At 38.5% G+C, this 21,639-nt stretch overlaps 1 protein-coding gene across 1 annotated transcript in view; it reads left to right on the top strand.

Annotated features, from left to right (window-relative positions):
* The window catches only part of ELOVL6 (ELOVL fatty acid elongase 6), a 137,453-nt gene that overhangs the window by 105,430 nt on the left and 10,384 nt on the right, over positions 1-21,639 (top strand). The window contains exon 4 of the mRNA XM_082652907.1: positions 9,961-10,112. Within this exon, the coding sequence (XP_082509033.1) occupies positions 9,961-10,112 (152 nt within the window). The remainder of the gene's footprint in view (positions 1-9,960; positions 10,113-21,639) is intronic.

Raw genomic sequence — 21,639 nt, 5'->3', positions numbered from 1 at the left:
AGGTTCTTTTTAGTTCATACAAGTCTCTTACTTTAATTTTCTGCCATACTTAATAGGGGTCACTAATGGTAAGACTTTATCTCTTTGTTCCCATTTGTAAAAGTCCAGAAACCAGCACACTGTGCTTTCCATATGTAGGTGAAAACAAATAAGCCTTAGTCACGGGCAAGTCTCCACTTTCCCAAGAATGAATTAGATGGCATTCCATCAATGGTTGAATTCAGAGAGAAGGGTTCTCATCTAGGACAGCAGTGATACAGAGATAAGCAAATTTCTTCATCAGTTACCTGGGCAGCTTCATCCAGAGGTTCATGGAGTGTGGAGTGGAAGGCAGCCTGGAGGATGAAGTCTCCAGGGTGTCCCTAACCCAGAGCCAGGACTCATAGGTACTTCCACATCTAAGATGCTGAGTGAATTGGTATGAGATGGGTTCTAGGCATTAGAATTGTTTTAGCATGCATCTTGGTGATTGTCATGTCCACTCAGGTTGAGAACCACTATCCTAAATGAAAGCCTACTGGGGAGTTCAGGGTCAGTGCTGGGTAAAGGGCAAAGCACTGGAGCTGTAGTCAGAAGATTCTTTTACTTAGTAACTGTGTAACCTAGGGCCAGTCCCCTGCCTTCCGCATGCCTATTTCTCTCTTTGTCTATATAACCAGGAGAGTGGTGCCCCATAAAGTTGTTGTGAAAATCAAATTTCATAACGTAGGAGCTCAGTAAAGTTCTTTAAATGTGAAATACCATGCCACCAACTAGTTAAGTACTTGTCAGCCAGAAATGAAGCTGGCATCATGCGGTCTGAGAGTCGGGGCAAAGTAGCAGTGGCCACCTTCCACTCTAGTGCTGATGGGGTGGAGGCTACTAGTCTTGCCAAGGAAGTGAAATTCCTGTATCTCAGATTAAAACATAATAACAGTGGCTCAAGTAACATAAAAGAAAATCCTGCCTATTTTATGAAACAGTGTGCAGTCAATCAAAATTCTAAATTAAAACTAAACTGTTATAATTCTAGAGCCAGGTATCATATTTCTTTGGGGGAATTCTAATTGAGATCCATTATAGCCCCAGTTGTCTTTATTCTTGTTATTATTTTTAATCTTGCCACTCTTCCTTACTCTCCACTCTGCCAGGCTGGTCTATATCAAGTTAGTTTTTCAAACTTGACCCAATATTTTTTTTTGCCTTGTCAGATACCTGGAATAAGTGTGTTATATCCAAGTTGCACACTCCCGATGCAAGGACTGTACCCTGCACTATTCTCTAAGCAACAATTCAGATCCTTAAGCCTTCTTCTTCTTTTTTTTTTCCCCCAACACTTAGGTTTACAAGTTAAGGTAATAGACAGATACATCAGAAAGTGCATCAATACAAAACCATCCTACCAAACTTTTACTAAGAACATCTGGTTCAGACTGAAGTTTTCTGACTTATCAAGGGGATTCGTGGTGGGTGTGGAGAACAGTCATAGAGTACATGCCCACCCTCTCTCTGTCGGAGAACCAAAGTATCGACTAAGATAGCTTCTTTCATGAAGTCTGTAGCTCTGATAGACTCCACATGCAACATATAGCATTTACTTAGTCTAGGAGTTCATGAATATCATCCCATGTGATTCTATATAACAGTAGATACCATTACAAGAAATGCAGTGGAAGCTATTCCATCTTTCAGGGTTTAAATGATATTTCTCCAGAGGCTTTCTCTATCCTCCCATTCCCGTTCTAAACTAGGTTCAGCTTTTCTACTCAGGATTTGCCGTGTATCTCAGTTTCAATTATTTATTTCTGTTCCTTTTCATGGTTGTTGTTGGCTGTCTGTAGACTAAAAGCTCCATCTAATATATCTGATCTCTGAGAAGCAAAGGAGTTATTGTCTAAGTAACATTCAGACCTTTAAGGTATCTTTTTTTTTTTTTTTTTTTTGCTGAGATATAGTTGATATACAACATTGTGTTAGTTTCAGGTCTACAGCATAGTGATTCAGTTTTGGGTTGTTTTTGTTTGTTTGCAGATTATATTCCATTATAGGTTATTACAAGATATTGGATATAATTCCCTAAGCTATTCAGTAAACCCTGTTGCTTGTCTATTTTAGTGTATAGTAGTTTGTATCTGTTAAACCTATACTCCTAATTTATCACTCCCCACCTCCCACTTCCCTTTGGTAACCATAAGTTTGTTTTCTATGTCTACGGAGATGTTTCTGTTTTGTATACAGAGTCGTTTGTATTATTTTTTAGATTCCACATAGAAATGATATTATATACCATTTGTCTTTCTCTGACTTGTTTCACTAAGCATAATATTCTCTAGGTCCATTCATGTTGCTGCAAATGGCAATATTGCATTCTTTTTTATGGCTAAGTAATACACCAGTGTGTGTGTGTGTGTGTGTATGTGTGTGTACCACATCTTCTTAAGCCAGTCATCTGTTGATGGACACTTAGGTTGCTTCCATGTCTTGGCTGTTGTAAATAGCACCACTATGAACACTGGTGTTCATGTGTCTTTTCAAATTAGAGTCTTCGTTTTTTTCTGGATATATACCCACAAGTGGAATTGCTAGACCATAGGGTAGGTTCTACGTTTTTAATTTTTTAAGGAACCTCCATACTGCTTTTAAGGTATCATTTTTTTTATTAACAAAAAACCCAAGGGTTATTTGATATCAGATTATAAATATTAGAAATGAGAATTTAAAATTGGGTTTCTAATAGCTCCTGAAAAAAAGCAATGCATGGATATTGTGAAACAAAATTCTAATAGGAATGATTGTTAACAGCTTGAATGGTTTTCCTTCATAAATACTTTTATAACTAACAGTTTGTGTATGCATAATCTTTTAAAAATGTACACAAATTGGATCATACTATAGAATGTTCTCCTTATATTTTTCACTTAATCATCATTTACCCTGGAGCTCTTCTATGTCAGCACCCAAGGCAACGGTACCTGGTATATTTTATTGCTGTATTGTGTTCATTGTAATGTATTTAATAATTCTCATGTCAATTATATTAGGACATTTACATTATGTCCTAACCATCCTTTTTGCTTTTTTTATTAATTTTTTAAAATTGAGGTAACATTGGTTCATAACACTATATGTTTCATGTGTACAATATTATATTTTTATTTCCATATACCCTACAGTGTGCTCACCACCAAAATTTTAATATCTATCACCCTAGAGTTGATGCCCTTTACCCAATTCACCCACCCCCTCTGGTAACCACTACTCTCTCTTCTACATCTACATATTTTTGTTTGGTTTGGTTTATTCATTTATCTTTGTTGTTAGTTTATTAGTTTCTTATATTCTACATATGAGTGAAACCATATGGTATTTGTCTTTCTCAGTCTGGCTTATTTCATTTAACTTAATACCCTCAAGGTCCATCCATGTTGTCCCAAATGGCAAGATTTCAAAAGATGTATGTATTTTTAATTTTGGTGTGTGTGTGTGTGTGTGTGTACATAATGCAATTTTAGCCTCATGTTTCTTGATCCACAAGGAACTTCAAACTTTCTAATGGAGGTATGCAATTAAATATGCCAGTCAAGATAGATGAGTCACACCTAGAAATGATCACTCTGTAAAAAGTGAAAATGTACACTCTGAATTGTTACTGGAGAAAGAGTAGGGAAAGTAAATTTTTAAAAATTACCATGTATATCTCCATTTAACTGCTGATTTATTGGACAAAAAAAACCTTCACACTTTGATGGCTTGTTATATTATTATTGAAGAATATGTTTTTAGCAAAGACCAGACTAGACCAAACTAAAATAGACATTCTCTATTAGGGATACCGGTCATCAGTGTGGAAAGGTGGGCTGTCGTTAGAGACATGATACTGATATGGAGATGCCATCATTCCCTGTCACAAGCATGGTAATTTTTTGGTTGTTGTTAAGTTGCTTTAACCTATTCTGGGATCATTGAGTATTCTTCCTGTTCTGGAAACTGTCAGAGTCTAGGACAGTTGTCAGAGTCTAAAAGAGTCTAATGGCAGTTAAAGTTTGTTATCAGGAAAATCAGTGGCCTCTCCCATGTTTATAAAGAGTTGCTACTATTAGATCAGCCGTTCCCATGTTTTGACAACTGACAAAATTTCACAAGTGGTTTCTTTTTTCTTTTTCTGATTATAGGATACAAGTGTAATGAAACATTTTTGTTACTCAGTCCTGGAAGTAATTGCACCTTTGGTTATTGAGTTAGCAGGGAGTGGGGATGGGGGAAGGGGGTCAGTGTGGTTGACACTTCATAATAAAAAGTCCTTGAGAAATGTTGTTTTGAGTCCAAAATACCTTACATTTAAGTTGAGGGCCAAGAAGGGAGCAATGCTAAAGTGGTTTTATCAACTATTAGCGTTCATGCAGAAATAATTGAAAGTATTATTGATGATTTATACCCAAGGCTCTTTCTTCACAGGGCAGAATTCTGGAATTCTTATAGTCATTACTGAGGTATTCCACTTTGACTTCCAGATGGCACTAAAATTGGAAGGCTAGAATACAGAGTTATTCAACTTTTTCTCAAGTAAATACATAGTCAGACCTCATGGTCAGAGTATGGTTTTGAAAGAAGATTAGCCATATCTCTCAAGCTTTTTTAGAAAGGACCCCAGTACTTACACCATGAATTGTTCTGTCAGAATTTGAAATTTGTTTATACAATACACATATATTTGTTTATTTACATGTTTACTGTCTCCTACAATGAGCTGTAGAGACTCTTGCTGACCCAGTGAGCACTATAATATCTGACACTTGGCGGATGTTGATGACATAGGTGTTTATTCAATAAATAAGTCAGTCTTTCTTCGCCAGTCCCAGCGCCAGTGTGTCATCCATGGGTTGATCAGGGATTAGTGTTGTATCTCAACCTCATACTAAAAAGTTGCAAGCTAGTACCATTGTGATGATTTATTCAGTGTATAAATTGTAACCAGGCACCTATTTAAAAAATATATTTTTTAACTTGTCAGTCTAATATCTGCTTGTTTAAAATAGTCAAACAGTGCAGAAATGCGTGTGGTACGGAATAGAAGGTTCCCATCCCCACCCCCAGAGTATCACAGTAATGGTCCGATGGGCATTCTTGGCACTTCCTTGAGTACATCCGTGGCAAATGATTAATGATGACGAAACAGGCTTCTTCTGGACCAGAAATCCAGAACATCTGATAGAGGAGAAGCGCCTCAGTTAATCAGGCTGTGATCTCCAGATCTCCTTGCTGCATTTTGCCTAACATAGCTGAAGGGGGCGGAAACATCCACTGCACCGTCCACTGAGCTCTTCCATTAACTGTTATAATCAAAACTAGATTTTGGTAGGAAAAATGATGTATTTCTTTAAAAAAAAAAAAAAAAGAAGAAGATGCTCTTGTGACCTTAACAGCTAGAAAAGGGGTATGATGCAGTAAGTAGTCATCTGCCCTCATTAAACACAATGGCCCAGACTCTCGGCCTCTTTGAGGCCCTAGATATTTAGAATAACCTTTATCGTCTGATTGAAAGATAAATTTCGTATGAACCAGATGCTTTTCTATATCAACAGTCTCTCCCTCAACATGTTCTATAGGAAATGCTCATTTCACATTCTACTGCGAACTTGCTATCACTTATTTTGTGAAAAGTTGGCTCATGACATAAAACACTTAATAAACACTTAACAATAAACCACTTAATAACAGGAATAATCATTAGTGCAAATCAAATTCTCCGTATATCAGTTTCCTTGACTTTCGATTAGGGATAATTAGACTTAACTGCTCTTACCCGATAAAGTGAGATGAGAGTTAAAAGTGATTTTCAACATTGAAGGACAGACCAAGTAAAGCAGCAATAATAACAACCATAAATAGTAATAAAATCATAATTGTACAATAAAAACTGTTTTATTCAGCACCTATATATTAGAGGCTCTATGCTAACTAAATACCTTACATATATGGTTCTACAAAATTCATAGAACTAATTTACAAGTTAGGTATGATTATTATTTCAGATGAATAAAGACTTAGGTTAAGTAATTTTTCCAGTCATTAAACTAGCAAATGAGAGCACTGTGATTGACATTGGCAGCCCTAATCTATTGGTAGTGGCTTATAGTGGTTGGGAATGTTGATGCAATGTCCAGGCATGGCCAGAGAGTGTCCGGATCGATTAGTAACATCCGCCAGAAGTATGGGTAAGGACGGGGCAGAGCAGGACATAGCTGCATACTTGTCTCTTGCATCACATCAAGATGATGTAACTTAGGGAGGAAAAAATGTTTGCTCCCTTTAAGTATCACAGTCTAAGGACCCTGTGCCCAGTTATAACAAAAAGCTGTATGGTTCCAAAGCGTACAGTGGCTGAGATGTGCCAGAGGCAGAGCTACTGGCTTCCCACAAATAACAATCATCCCACTGGCCAAGCAGCTCCCCGACGGCTCCCCAGCAGTAGCATTGTCACATCACAACAAAGCGCCTTTGCCCTCAGACACATAGGCCCAATGGCTGGCACTGAGGGTTTCCCTGAAAAATGCACTGTCCTCTGTTTTGAGTCAGCCTTATTGTTCAGAGCTTAGGGAGTGAGGCTTATGTCCAGATATGGGACAATAATATGTGCTATGCTCTTGTTGCCAGCAATGTTGTGGGTCACCATGATACCTAAACTTTCAATTCTGCAGTGCTCTGAAATGACCTCCTCGTGCCCTAACCCTCAAAGTTGGGAGACGTATTTATGCCTAAGTCCAATACCACCTCCTCGGAAGTCTTCCAGCAGCAACCGCAGCAGCCAGGGTCAGTGTATCGATTCTTGTCACCCCAGCATCTAGAACATTGCCAGTAAATATTTAACAAATGAAAGGATTAATAACTGTGCCGGTACTGAAGAAATTAGGTATAGTTAAACTACAATGAGTTTTGAGACTCAGGAAGATAAAAAGGTGGTAATTATTCCAAAGTTACTTTCCTTGGATCTACTCTGATCATGTGTGAAGCACACAGTCTAGCAGCAAAATATAGTAGAGGACGGGCTCAGCTTCCTGGGAGTGGTGGGCTTGACTCAGTGGGAAGAGACAGGATCCCTACAATGTACTGATGGTTCAGAAAAGTCATAGGTCTGGGGCTAAGGAGCAGAGACCGATACATAGTGAAAGTGTGTCCTTTGTGTGTTTCTTTGCTTTTGGCTTGTACAAAAGTCACTGCCATATCTCCCACTGGTCTATGAAAGGCAGATAACTGATACAGTAAGTAGTTCACCAGCCGTGTCTATGACTAGATATATTGGGTTGGCCAAGATTTGATAGCTACCAAATGTTAACTAGTGTTCAAAAGTCTCCTGAAGTCTCTGGTGTGTTGTGTCTGCTGGGACGCTTTGGGGTGTAAATAATAAAAAGCAAAACTCCAAATAGCGTATACTGTGAGGAAGTTTTATCCCCAAAACAACTCTTGTGATGGGGTCACTGAAAGAGGAGTTAACTCAGCAGCTCGATCACATCTTGAAGGAATACTTTGCCATCCTCTCTGACTTAGCTTTGTCCTCAAGGTAGCTCCCTCCTGGTTGCGAGGTGGCTGCTGCACTTCCAAGCAATACGTGGTAATGAGTAAGGAAACCTTTCCCTAAAAGGCCCCCAGCAGCCCTCTCCTCACATCACATTGGCTAGAATTGGGTCAGTGCCCATCTTAACAAATCACTGGTAAGGGAAGTGGGATTACTAAAACTTGCTTAGGTAATTAGGATCTACTCCTAAGTTGAAGATAAGGTCACGTTCCTTAGGGGAATCATGAGTTGGGAGAACCTGGACCAAATCAGGGTTCTTTTAACACGGAGAAGGAGAAAGGGACTTGGCCCTTGAATAGGCAGCCAACAGTGTCTGCTCTGTATGCTAAGTGGACATGCCATATCCATACTTCTATAATACCTTCCACAGCAGCAAGTCAGTCCCCAGTTAGCTAATAATCTTAATTTGGTGATGGTAGCAACTTTTCATATGAAAATTTAGCCATCATCTGGTGAGGTAAAGACAAACCATGAAAAATCAATTCAGGTAAGATGGCAAAATCTCCATTACCTGACGTTACCAATGAAATCCACCTCCCCATTCCCAAATCCATAAAGGCTTAGGTCATTCCAGCAGGAGGGGACATTTCTCTGAGATACGAAAGTGAGAAGGAACAGCCTTCAAGGGAACATGGGGGCAAAAAGCTCCCCAAGGAGAGGAAAAGGCAGAAAACTGAAAGGATCAGAAAGTGCTGGAATGACTGGCTCACAGTGAGTGGGAAGAGAATGGCAGGAAGGAAGGTGCAAAGGAGGGAAGGAGAGGCCATTCAGAGCCTTGCAGTTCCCACGAAGGAGCTGGGGGTTACATTCTACGTGCAGCGGGGAGACACTGAAGGATTAAACAGGGTCTACAAATGTAAAATCATACCAATAATCCTATGCAGGATTGTTTTATATGTTGGAAAGAGTAACTCTGTTTAATGTAGGCCGTGTGTCATTAGAGAAGCTACTCACCAAATCCCCACTTAATAGGCAGTTGCCAGGAATTCAACTTCATTACCTTGGTTCTGTGCAGAGTTGACCTTTAGTTCGCGCTGGTGGATGCACGTTTGTGGACGGGGTAGCCTAGTGGGATGACTTAGTCGGGAGTGGCACTTAAGGCATTTTAAATAAACGATATTGCCTCTGAAAAGAAATAAAACTCCTGTTTCCCTATTGGGTGAGGCTGCTGCTCATTTCAGTAGCTGTTCACTAGTTTATCTCCTGACTGTTTTTAATTTATTTTTCCTTTTTTAATTGGAGCATAGTTGAGTTACAATGTTATGTTAGTTTCTGGGGTACAGCAAAGTGATTCAGTTATACACACACAGATATTATTCTTTTTCATAGTCTTTTCCAATATCGTTTATTATAAGATACTGAATATAGTTCCCTGTGCTATACAGTAGGAGCTTGGTGTTTATTTTATATACAGCAGTGTGTATCTATCTGCTAATCCCAAACTCCTAATTTATCCCTCCCCCACCCCCTTTCCCCTTTGGTAACCATAAATTTGTTTTCTATGCTAACTGACTTTTAGAACCTAAAAAGGGAATGCTGCCAGAAATAGGATGGGTAAACACATCTCCCCCCATGGTCAGCCAGCTCTCCTTTCGGTCATGCGTGTGGCTTGTGAACTCTGGGACACATGCGTACAGGGTTCACTACGTGACGGACGTTGCCTGTTCCAGTTGCCAAGTCCTTTCATACTTCATGTTACATCATTGAGCTCAACACACTCCAGAGCTCTCCTGTTTCCTTAGCCGTTCCTTGATAACAAGTCCATATGTCAGTTTTCTTTTCAACAATCTCACTTTTTCAACAATCTTTGAGCACCTATGCCTATGTAGAGGCAAATACAATACAGGGCATTGAAGGACAGTGTTGGAGCAGTGTCAGTGAATGGTTATGGGAGCTCAGGGGAGTGAACCTGGGTGGACTTTGGTGGGTGGAGGGGGGGTTCTGAGAGCAGAGCTAAGCCTTCTTCCTCTGGCTTCTGTGAGAAAGACGGATTAGAGAGAGAGATTCAGGGAACAGAGCCAGGCGATTTGGAGAATGATTGGACAAAGGACAGAACTGAGATAATTCCAGGAGTTTTCAGCCAACCCCATCTCATCCCAAGGGATAGTTCTCAAGCTGAAACACAAAGGTTATCAGAGTTCTTGAGATCCTGCCCTGCATCCATTCCCCTTTTCCACGACCTCTTTTTGGAACACTGGTGCAGAATAAGTGGCATGGCCTTCAGAAGAAAGCACTGAGGAGTTTTCCTACTTTTGTTTACAAAACATTTTTAATGCTTCTGGGTAAATGCAAATGACTGTGATGCCTCTCTACCTATTTCCTGCCAATGGCAGTCTTCTAAGAATGGTTAATGTCAGATGTGAAATTATTTTCCTGAATGTTGTTTCTTTTCTCTTTTCATTATGAAGTATATTCGGTGCTCTTCGAACTGGTGCTTATATGGTGTACATTTTGATGACCAAAGGCCTGAAGCATTCAGTTTGTGACCAGGGTTTTTACAATGGACCTGTCAGCAAATTCTGGGCTTATGCATTTGTGCTAAGCAAAGCACCCGAACTAGGTGAGTGTCTTCTCTCCTTACATTTCCTCCCCCAAACCCCCACCCCTTTGTAGCTACACACCCACAATATTTATGGAAAAACGAACAAAGAAATAATTTGAAGGTCCTGTTTTACTGGTTGCAGGAAAGTTACAATGAATGAATTTGCGTTCTTGACTAACTTCCACTGTTTTTTTTCTCTCCCCTCCTTCCCTCCTTTTAAATAATTGTACATTGAATATGAAGAGCAGAATAGTTTACATAGAACATGCACGTATCCAAGCCTTACTGAAAACACACTTGCAGAGGCTTATAATATCTACCCAGCCCCTTCTCTGAGGCCATTAACAGCTGAGCTAATATTAGAATATTGGGAAAAGTTAGCCACACAGCTATTTCCCAGTCCCACATCGAAGTGTAATTTCAGCTCTGGAGTTTGGACGCAGACTAGGAAATTCAGCTTTTTGTTTGGGTATCCTCATGTTCTCATTAACGAAATAGTAAGGGTTAGTTTCTGGTGTTGTTTAATTTTAATCATCAAAGAAATAGGCCTTAGGGAAATGTAGTTCATCTTCTAGAAATTAATCCAAAATACTGGGGCTAGAAATTAATCCAATATCTATATATGTAGATTCCTAAGTTTTTTCCTTTAACTCTTTAATAGTCAATATAAGTGTGGCACAAGTTAGCAGAAACAGTGAAAAATTAAGTAGCAAGTGTTTGACACAGACACGGTTCCCCAGGAAAATCTCTCTATTGCCAGAGAAAGGGATCCACCAGTGATAATAAGCTCTGAGTTCATCCATGAGCAGTGCTGGCCAGCATCTCACAAACTGGTACATATCCTTAGGGGACGCCTGTCCATCCTCTGGGTTTCTTAATGTTTTATCTGGAATTAAGAATTGGCTTATTTCATTCAAAATTTTTATTTATAGATTGTGTTCCGTCTCCTGTTGCTCCTAAAAAGGGGGTTAGAGGTTGTAATTTCACTATAAGTCCCCTGCAGTATTAGCTATCAAGTCTTTCTGAAAGGTGCCCCTAGTTTGTGTCTGTGTCTGTTCACAATGGATATGACGTGTCTCCCATGTGTGCATCCGCCACCTATAGCCACTCTCCGCCGCAGGCTGTAACCTGATGCCTACAGAGTGCTGACAGTTGGTTTGAACTGTTGGTTTGACCACTGTCTTCCCAGGTCAAAGACAAAGGAAGAGCAGCGGGGGGAAAAAACTTCAGCGCTCACACACAGAGCCTATGAAAACAGTCTTGTGAAATGCATTAGTATGGATTCATTCATTTATTCCTTTAATAAATTTTTTAAATTTATTTTTCATTGAAAAATAAGTAGTTGATTTAAAATGTTGTGTTAATTTCTGCTATACAGCAAAGTGATTTAGTTATACATACCTAAACATTCTTTTTTTATATATTCTTTTCCATAATGGTTTATCACAGGATTTTAAATATAGTTCCCTGTGCTATACAATAGGACCTCATTTTTTATCCATTCTATATATAATAGTTTGCATCTGCTAACCCCAAACTCGCACTCCATCCTTCCCCCTCCCACCCCTTCCCCTTGGTAACCACAAGTCTGTTCTCTATATCTGTGAGTCTGTTTCTGTTTCGTAGATAAGTTCAGTTGTGTTATATTTTAGATTCTACATATAAGTGATATCATATGGTATTTGTCTTTCTCTTTCTGACTTTCTTCACTTAGTATGATAATCTCTAGTTCCATCCATGTTGCTGGAAACGGCAATATTTTGTTCTTTTTATGGCTGAGTAGTATTCCATTGTATATATGTACCACATCTTCTTTATCTGTTCATCTGTTGATGGACATTTAGGTTGTTACCATGTCTTGGCTATTGTGAATAGTGCTGCTATGAACATAGGCATGCATGTATCTTTTTGAATTATAGTTTTGTCTGAATATATGCCCAAGAGTGGGATTGCTGGATCATATGGTAGCTCTATTTTTAGTTTTTTAAGGAACTTCCATACTGTTCTCCATAATGGCTATACCAATTTACATTCCCACCAACAGTGTAGGAGGGTTCCCTTTTGTCCACATACTCTCCAGCATTTGTTATTTATAGACTTTTTAATTATGGCCATTCTGACTGGTATGAGGTGGTACCTCATTGCAGTTTCAATTTGCATTTCTCTAATAATTAGCGGTGTTGAGCATATTTTCATGTGCCTGTTGGTCATCTGTATGTCTTCTTTGGAGAAATGTCTATATACATCTTCTGCCCATTTTTCAATTGGGTTGTTTTTTTGTTGTTGAGTTGTACGGGCTCTTTGTATATTTTGGAGATTAAGCCCTTGTTGGTCACATCGTTTGCAAATATTTTCTCCCAGTCTGTAGGTTGTCTTTTCGTTCTGTTTATGGTTTCCTTTGCTGTGCAAAAGCTTGTAAGTTTGATTAGGTCCCATTTGTTTATTTTTGCTTTTATTTCTATTGCCTTGGGAGACTGACGTAAGAAAATATTGGTAAGATTTACGTCAGAGAATGTTTTGCCTAAGTTTTATGGTGTCATGTCTTATATTTATGTCTTTAAGCCATTTTGAGTTTATTTTTGTGTATGGTGAGAGGGTGTGTTCTAACTTCATTGATTTACATGTGGCTGTCCAACTTCCCCACACCCCTTCCCATTGTATATTCTTGCCTCCTTTGTCAAAGATTAGTTGACCATATGTGTGTGGGTCCTTTAATAAGTTTATATTAAGCACCTATCATGGGCCAGGCATTTAAAACATTGAAATGGAATTGCTACTTTATCAAAAAAAGAAATTTATAATATGAATTTAATGAACCAGGCCCCCAGGCAACTATTTTTAGTATTTGAATTAGGACCACTAGCTGCAACGTCTTAGGCCAGAGAAGTGTTTTTCAGACTTGGAGCTACAGACAATGCCTAAAAGCCTACAGATGTTTTTAGGAATTTCAAAATTCTATGACGATATTTTAATTTTGTGTCTTCATGTATGAATAAAAGAAAAGATTGTCTTGCCAGCTACATTTCTCATAGTGATTCTTTCTTCATTTAGAGTCATAGAGTCTCTGAGTCAGATCACTTTTTCTGGAACTGGTGTTGGTCTGAGAACGTGAGCATGTATTTTTTCTCTTGGGTTTTTGTGACGTTTCCTTTAAAATAAATTCATACATTATTAAAGTTAGAGAATTATTCAAACTGAGCGATATCATATCCCCTTGACCCCTATACTTTATGCTGTATAATAAGTATCCTTATGAATCCCTCCTGTGTTTTTGATGAAGAATTGACTACAGATACATGAATACAGTAAATGCATGAAACTTGACTCCCCTTACATACCACCCCTGAGCACCTTTAAAATTTCCACCTCCCTACCCTCAACAAGTACTTTTTTTTTTAAATCAGAAAAGGTGCCTCTATGCTTCTGGCCTTTAAGCCTCAAATTGCAAAGGAGCTACTTCAGTCTTTGCTTCTAGAAGTGCCTTTCCCTGCCAGGACTGCTTGTCTGTGTTCTGAGTTTTACCCAGTTGTGTTTGAGGGACTTGCAAATAAAATAGTCCCTTCTACTTTTTGAAGGAATAACATATTGAAGAGCCACCCAACCCATTCATAGTGGTCATTTTCCTTCAAAGACGTAAGTAGCCCTGTGCCGTCTGTCCTCCCAGCTTCCACGCCCGATGGACACCAACGTCTTAAGGTGGTGGACAAGTTAGGATTCGTGGATGAGCACTGTTAGTGCATCACTCAGAGGTACTTGTGCTATAATCCTCTGTCTTGTTGGAGTGTTGTTGGTCCTGAGGATGTTAGTGAATCACCTGTCTTAACTAATCTAGGCCCGAACATGCCACTCCCTCCTGCCCCCATGTAGACCTTGTAATTGGACACAATTCTGTTCCGTCTTGAGCCCAAAGGAGCTGTACTCTAGTCCCCTGTGCCACTGGCTTGATCATTGCTTTCCCTGGAGAAGCCTCATTCACCACAATAGTTTATAGGTTGGATATCAAACAATCCATTCCTTCACACTTCAAACGTGGGATTGAAGTATTGACAATGGGGTAAGAGCTGAAAAAAAATTAAATCCCAAACTTGACACAGCTCAAAAATAATGAGGCTAGTGTGACACCAATTCTTCATGTAATTTCAGATCCGATATTTTCATGGTCTGAGTCCCCTTTTTCATTTCTAAAATATGACTTATTCTCTTTCAAATATCCTGGAGCTTACTTGATAGCAGTCTTCCCAAAGTAAATTGCTGAATCAAAACAGATCCAAAAATCAGTTCATCTAATTTAGTGAACATGTGTGCTTGGATGGTTTTTTGTTCGTTTGAGAAGTTAAATTCCTTCCCTGTTTTTCACTCTTAGAAAACTTTGTCACTACTATTTAATCAAGAAAGCTTTATGCATTTGGATTACTTAGAACTTTTCTTATTTTTAGGTCCCCAATTCTTCTTTTCAATTCTTTAAGATTCTGGACTCCCTATGTGTACCAGAAAGAAAAGGTCTTGTGAGAAAAAAGCACAGTTCTTCAATGTTCAATACTGAAACTCTATTTCCCCCCAAAAACCTGCATGCCTGCAGTTTTCACTGAAGTAGTTTTTTATTGTGGCAAAACATACATAAGCTTTGCCATTTCTAAGTGTACAAGGCTGCAGCATTAAGGACGTTTGCAGTGTTGTGCAACCATTACCACCATCCATCTCCAGCACTTCTATCTTCCCCAACGGAAAACTCTGTGCCTGTTAAACACTAACATTCCCCCTTCACTAGACTCTTAATAGCGAGAAGGGCTTTCTGTTTCAGCAGAGAACAATGAGCTCATTTCAGTGAATTCCAGGGCTACGGTTTACTAGAATAAGTAAGGGGAAGAGAGCCACCAACCTGCTTTGTGTGCCAAAATCTTTGAGTGACTACTGTTTGAATTATATTAAAACCTGCTGAGATTTTGTTTTGTTAGAACTTGGAAACATCTGCTCTGAGTCTAGGTCCTTGCTCAGTTGAGCTTGTCATTGTTTTTGAAACTCTGACTCAGCAGAGCTCCACCTAACTCTCAGAAAAGAGGGGCACAGCCATCTGTAACAAGCCACACACAGAGTAGGCTCCCCATCTCGGTGGCCATGCATGCCCTGTGGCTCCTAAATGCTCATGAACTTCTCCAGAGCTGCACACAGGGCTACGCTTAATAGCACATGGGCAGAAGGCATAGTTCAGGAGGAACACTTAGGTATGTGATCACCAGGTCCTGCCTGCAGGCTGGCTCTTGATGGAAAATAGCTGAACCAAAGGTTAGAGAGACTTGCAAAGAACATGAGCCAGAGGAAGCTAAGATACGGGACACGGCCGAAACGTTCATGAGTCAGAAGTCCCACTGCTTACACTTGGCCAAAATTCTTTCCATAATGCTAACAGGACCTTTGGCCAAGAAAGATTGGTTGGCCAACATTGCATCCACAGTCCCTATCTTTTGTTTGTATTTCTAGGTCACTCTGTAGCTTTTGACAGGCCTGTATGTGCCATCCTCTTGGTGTAACTGGCTCATGACAAATTAAATGGGTTATTAAGTGGTTTTCCCCAGAGGAAAAATAATTCATAACTGCCAGAGTTGCGTGACTGTAGCATCTCAGCTGCGATATCAAAAGAACCATGAGAGGTCTTGGGGAGCTCTTTCTGGAACCCCACCAGCTTCCTCTCACCCAAGGAAAACTACCCTCTCTGGATTGGTGGCCTGCTTGGGGACAGTAATCTTGATATGGCATTGGAATGCTACTCCTGAGAGGCTCAGGGCCATTACCTGAAGATCCTCATCTTCTTTGCTCCATCTATCATCCTGCATATCTGTTCTGAGAAAAATTCTTATGCGTATCTAAATTAATTTCATTTTGAAGATCTCATGACATGTCCTTTGCCCCCACCTCCCCATATTAAATGGAAACACCTAGTGTGTCTCAGATCAAGCCTGAGACCACCACCCCGACTCAGACAGGAAAAACACAAAGCTATGTTCAATTCCAGATTTGTAGCTTCTATGTTAGCCCATTCTAATATGGTCTGTGTTTTGTCCCCTACCACTCTTCCCACACTGAAATCGTTCTTTAGACAATAAAGTTTTACATAAAAGTGGTGATAGAGTTAAAACTAAATCTAAAGAATTTAAAAGGATAAAATGCTCATTACTTTAAGGCAAATAACTTTTATTACAATATGTTTGAATATTGTACAGGATTTATATTTATTGTAGTTAATACTTAGAGACTCATAAAAAAATCTCAATTACGAATGAATAAATTTGTTTTTAACGTACAATTCCTTGGACTTCTACCTTCTTTCCACTGGGAACAAAGGTAGCCTGGAACTACTGTGTCTACGTTATAGTCCATAGAAGGAAGGGGAGGCGCAGAGTAGTAATTACACAGAAGTAGTGGATCTTTGACAAGCACACAAAAATAGCACAGTTTAACATAAGTAAGTAGACCCCAGGTCTCCTAACACTAGTTGTGTCCCTTAAGCATACAAGTGAGAGTTACTATCACCATTGATCGTTATTAGTCTGTCTGACATTTACAGGCTTAATATGTTAGGCATCTCATAGAGAAGAGGACTTCAAAGAACATTTTATAAGAGGTTCAGAAATGCAGCAGCTGGAAATTTTCCTTTTCTGTTCTAAACAAATAATAATGTTGGGGTATTTTGTTTGTTTTTTTTCATATTCCCTAGGTAGCAGCTGACTTTATTTTTTATTGAAGAAGAGCTGATTTACAGTCTTGTGTTAGTTTCAGGTATACAGCAAAGCGATTCAGTTATTTTTTTTTCAGATTTTTTTTCCATTATAGGTTATTACAAGATATTGAATATAGTTCCCTGTGCTATACAGTAAATCTTTATTGTTTACCTAACTTATCCCTCGCCCTGCCCCCGCTTTCCCCTTTGGTGACCATAAGTTTGTATGTCTGTGAGTCTGTTTTTGTTTTGTAAATGAATTCATTTGTATATATTTTAGATTCCATGTGTAAGTGATAGCATATAATACTTGTCTTTGTCTGACTTCACTTAGTGTGGTATTCTCTAGGTCCATCCATGTTGTTGCAAATGGCAATATTTCATTCCTTTTTATGGCTGAGTAATATGCCATTGCATATATACACCACATCTTCTTTACCCATTTCATCTGTTGATGGACACTTGGGTTGCTTATAGTGGGGCTATCGACACTGGGGTGCATGTATCTTTTTGAATTAGAGATTTTGTCTTTTCAGGATGTATGCCCAGGAGCGAAATTCCTGGGTCATATGGTAGCTCTATTTTTACTTTTTCTTTTTTTAAATATTTATTTATTCGGTTGCGCCGGGTCTTAGTTGTGGCAGGCAGGCTCCTTAGTTGTGGCATGCAAACTCTTAGTTGTGGCATGCATGTGTGATCCAGTTCCCTGACCAGGGATCGAACCCGGGCCCCCTGCGCTGGGAGCGTGGAGTCTTATCCACTGCGCCACCAGGGAAGTCCCTATTTTTACTTTTTTGAGGAACCTCCATATTGTTCTCCATAATGGCTATACCAATTTACATTTGCACCAACAGTGTAGGAGGGTTCCCTGATGATAGTCATTCTGATTGGTGTGAAGTGATACCTCATTGTAGTTTTGTTTTGCTCTATAAGAAGAAATAATGTTTAACAGTTCAGTAGGGAAATAAACTAATAGCTCCTGCTGAGTGGAATAGGGCAGCACCTGTATTATTCCAACCACAGCCATCAGAACCTTAAAAGTCTTTCCAAGATCCAGCATTATCTGACCTTCCTTTGTATGAGATGTTTTAGGGCATCCTTGAAGTATGAGGGATAAGACAAGGGTAAGTACTAAGTTCCCTTGTGCTTAATTAAATTTCAGAATAAGAAGAGGGACCACCTAGATCTCCTTGTTATACAAAAAGAAGTCAAGTTCGAGTTCACCAAAGGTCATGACGGATATTGGTTTTTCCCATATCTGAAAACCACAGAGATAGGAAAGAGAATGAAGCATCTGCCTGCATAAATCCTGTTTCTGTCTCACATGGGACACAAACAGGATTTATGCAGGCAGATGCTTTCTCTTTTTTGGACTCGTTAATGGCATCGGGTGTATTTGTTACTGTGCTTGCTCTTTATCCATTTTTACGTAAGTGTTCTAAAGTATATTTTTCAGAACCCCTAGATTTTTAAGAGACTCACTGCAGATTAATAACATCTACCTGACTGAGCACCATTCTTGCTTCTATAATATGAATTCTCTACCTTAGAAACAGTGATCTTTTGGATAGTCGAAATAGCTCAGATGGGAGAGCATTAGACTGAAAAAAACAGTGGCTTTCTTCTTCAAGGGGGATAATATTAGTAAAATTTTGGATAGATCCTGGAAAGCTTTTTCAAAGTTAATTCCATAAAAATGTGTGTCATTCTCAGTTTTTTATCACTTGATTCATTGGTACCAAAATATTCCTATTATCCTCTTCAGTAAATACAATAGAAGGTAATTTTTTTTCTCTTGTCCTATTTTTGCCTTTTGTTTATTTAATTTTTTTAATTTAATTTTTATTTTATATTAGTGTATAATTGATTTACAATGTTGGATTAGTTTCAAGTGTACAGCAAAATGATTCACTTATAAATATATACATATCCATTCTTTTTCAAGTTCTTTTCCCAAATAAGTTATTACAGAGTATTGAGTCGAGTTCCCTGTGCTATACAGTAGGTTCGTGTTGATTATTTATTTTACATATAGTAGTGTGTATCTGTTAATCCTAAACTCCTAATTTATCCCTCCCCCTGCCTTTTCCCTTTGGTAACCATAAGTTTGTTTTCAAAGTCTGTTTGTTTTGTAAATAGTTCATTTGTATCATTTTAAGATTCCACATATAAGTGATACCATATGATATTTGTCTTTCTCTGACTTACTTCACTTAATATGATAATCTCTAGGTCCATCCATGCTTGCTGCAAATGGCATTATTTCATTCTTTTTTATGACTAATATTCCATTGTATATACACATTGTATATATGTACCACATCTTCTTTATCCATTCCTCTGTCAATGGACATTTACTTTGCTTCCATGTCTTGCCTATAGTAAATAGTAATAGTGCTGCAATAAACATTGGGGTGCATGTATCTTTTCAAATTACATTTTTTTTCTGGATATATGCCCAGGATTGGGATTGCTGGATCATATGGTAGTTCTATTTTTCATTTTTTAAGGAACCTCCACACTGTTCTCCATGGTGGCTCTACCAGTTTACATTCCCACCAACAGTGTAGGAGGGTTCCCTTTTCTCCATACCCTCTCCAGCATTTATTGTTTGTAGACTTCTAAAAAAATTTTATTGGAGTATAGTTGATTTACAATGTAGTGTTAGTTTCAGGTGTACAGCAAAGTGAATCAGTTATACATATACATAGTCCACTCTTTTTTTTTTTTTTAGATTCTTTTCCCATATAGCCCATTACAGAGTATTGAGTAGAGTTCCCTGTGCTATACAGCAGGTCCTTATTAGTTATTTATTTTATATATAGTAGTATGTATATGTCAATCCCAATCTCCCAATTTATCCCTTCACCCTCTTATCCCCTGGTAACATAAGTTTGTTTTCTACATCTGTGAATGTACTTCTGTTTTGTAAATAAGTTCCATATATACAATGGAAGATTACTCAGCCATAAAAAAAGTACAAAATAATGCCACTTGCAGCAACATGGATGGACCTAGAGATTGTCATATTGAGTGAAGTAAGTCAGACACAGAAAGACAAATATCATATGATATTGCTTACATGTAGAATCTAAAAAAAAAGGGTATTGTTTGTAGACTTTTTGATGATGGCCATTCTGATCAGTGTGAGATCATACCTCATTGTAGTTTTGACTTGCATTTCTCTAATACTTATAGTGATATTGGGCATTTTTTCATGTGTTTTTTGGCCATCTGTATGTCTTCTTTGGAGAAATGTCTATTTAGACCTACTGCCCATATTTTGATTGGGTTGTTATTTTGATATTGAGCTGCATGAGCTGTTTGTATATTTTGGAGATTAATCCCTGTCGATCACTTCATTTGCAAATATTTCCTCCCATTCTGTGGGTTGTCTTCTCGTTTTGTTTGTGGTTTCCTTTGCTGTGCAAAAGCTTTTAAGTTTAATTAGGTCCTATTTGTTTACTTTTGTTTTTATTTCCATTACTCTAGAAGCTGGATCAAAAAAAGATTTTGCTGTGATTTATGTCAAAGAGTGTTCTGCCTATGTTTTCCTCTAAGAGTTTTATAGTATCCAGTCTTATATTTAGGTCTTTAATCCATTTTGAGTTTATTTTTGTGTATGGTGTTAAAGAATGTTCTAGTGTCTTTCTTTTACATGTAGCTGTCCAGTTTTCCCAGCACCACTTACTGAAGAGATTGTCTCTTCCCCATTGTATATTCTTGCATCGTTTGTCATAGATTAATTGACCATAGGTGCATGGTTTTATTTCTGGGCTTTCTATCCTGTTCCATTGATTTTTTTGTGCCAGTACCATACTGCTTTGATGACTGTAGCCTTGTAGTATAGTCTGAAGTCAGGGAGCCTGATTCCTCCAGCTTCGTTTTTCTTTGTCAGGATTGCTTTGGCTATTTGGGGTCTTTTGTGTCTCCATATAAATTTTAAGACTTTTTGTCTAGGTCTATGAAAAATGCCATTGGTAATTTAATAGGAATTGCATTGAATCTGTAGATTGCATTCAATAGTATAGTCATTTTAACAATATTCATTCTTCCAATCCAAGGACATGGTATATCTTTCCATCTGTTTGTGTCATCTTCAATTTCTTTCATCAGCATCCTATAGTTTTTGGAGTACAGATCTTTTGCCTCCTAGGTAAGTTTATTCCTAGGTATTTTATTCTTTTTGATATGATGGTAAATAGGATTGTTTCCTATATTACTCTTTCTGATCTTTTGTTGTTAGTGTATACAAATGCAACAAATTTCTGTGTATTAATTTTGTATCCTGCAACTTTACCAAATTTATTGATTAGCTCTAGTAGTTTTCTGGTAGCATCTTCAGGATTTTCTATGTATAGTATCATGTCATCTGCAAACAGTGACAGTTTTACTTCTTCTTTTCCAATTTGTATTCCTTTTATTTTTTTTTCCTCTGGTTGCTATGGCTAGGACTTCCAAAACTCTGTTGAATAAAAGTGGTGAGAATGAACATTCTTGTCTTGTTCCTGCCCTTAGAGGAAATGATTTCAGCTTTTCACCATTGAGTATGACATTAGCTGTGGGTTTGTTATATATGACCTTTATTATGTTGAGGTGTATTCCCTCTATGCCCACATTCTGGAGAGTTTATCATAAATGGGTGTTGAACTTTGTCAAAAGCTTTTTCTATTGAGATGATGATCTGTTTTTTTTTTTTTTTGGTTTTTTTTTTGGTGGTTCACGGGCCTCTCACTGCTGCGGCCTCTTCCGTTGCGGAGCACAGGCTCCAGACATGCAGGCTCAGCGGCCATGGCTCACGGGCCCAGCCGCTCCATGGCATGTGGGATC

This window comes from Grampus griseus (assembly GCF_964374135.1).
Source record: "Grampus griseus genome assembly, chromosome: 4".
Lineage (NCBI taxonomy): Eukaryota > Metazoa > Chordata > Mammalia > Artiodactyla > Delphinidae > Grampus > Grampus griseus.
This window is presented reverse-complemented; position numbering and strand designations above follow the sequence as displayed.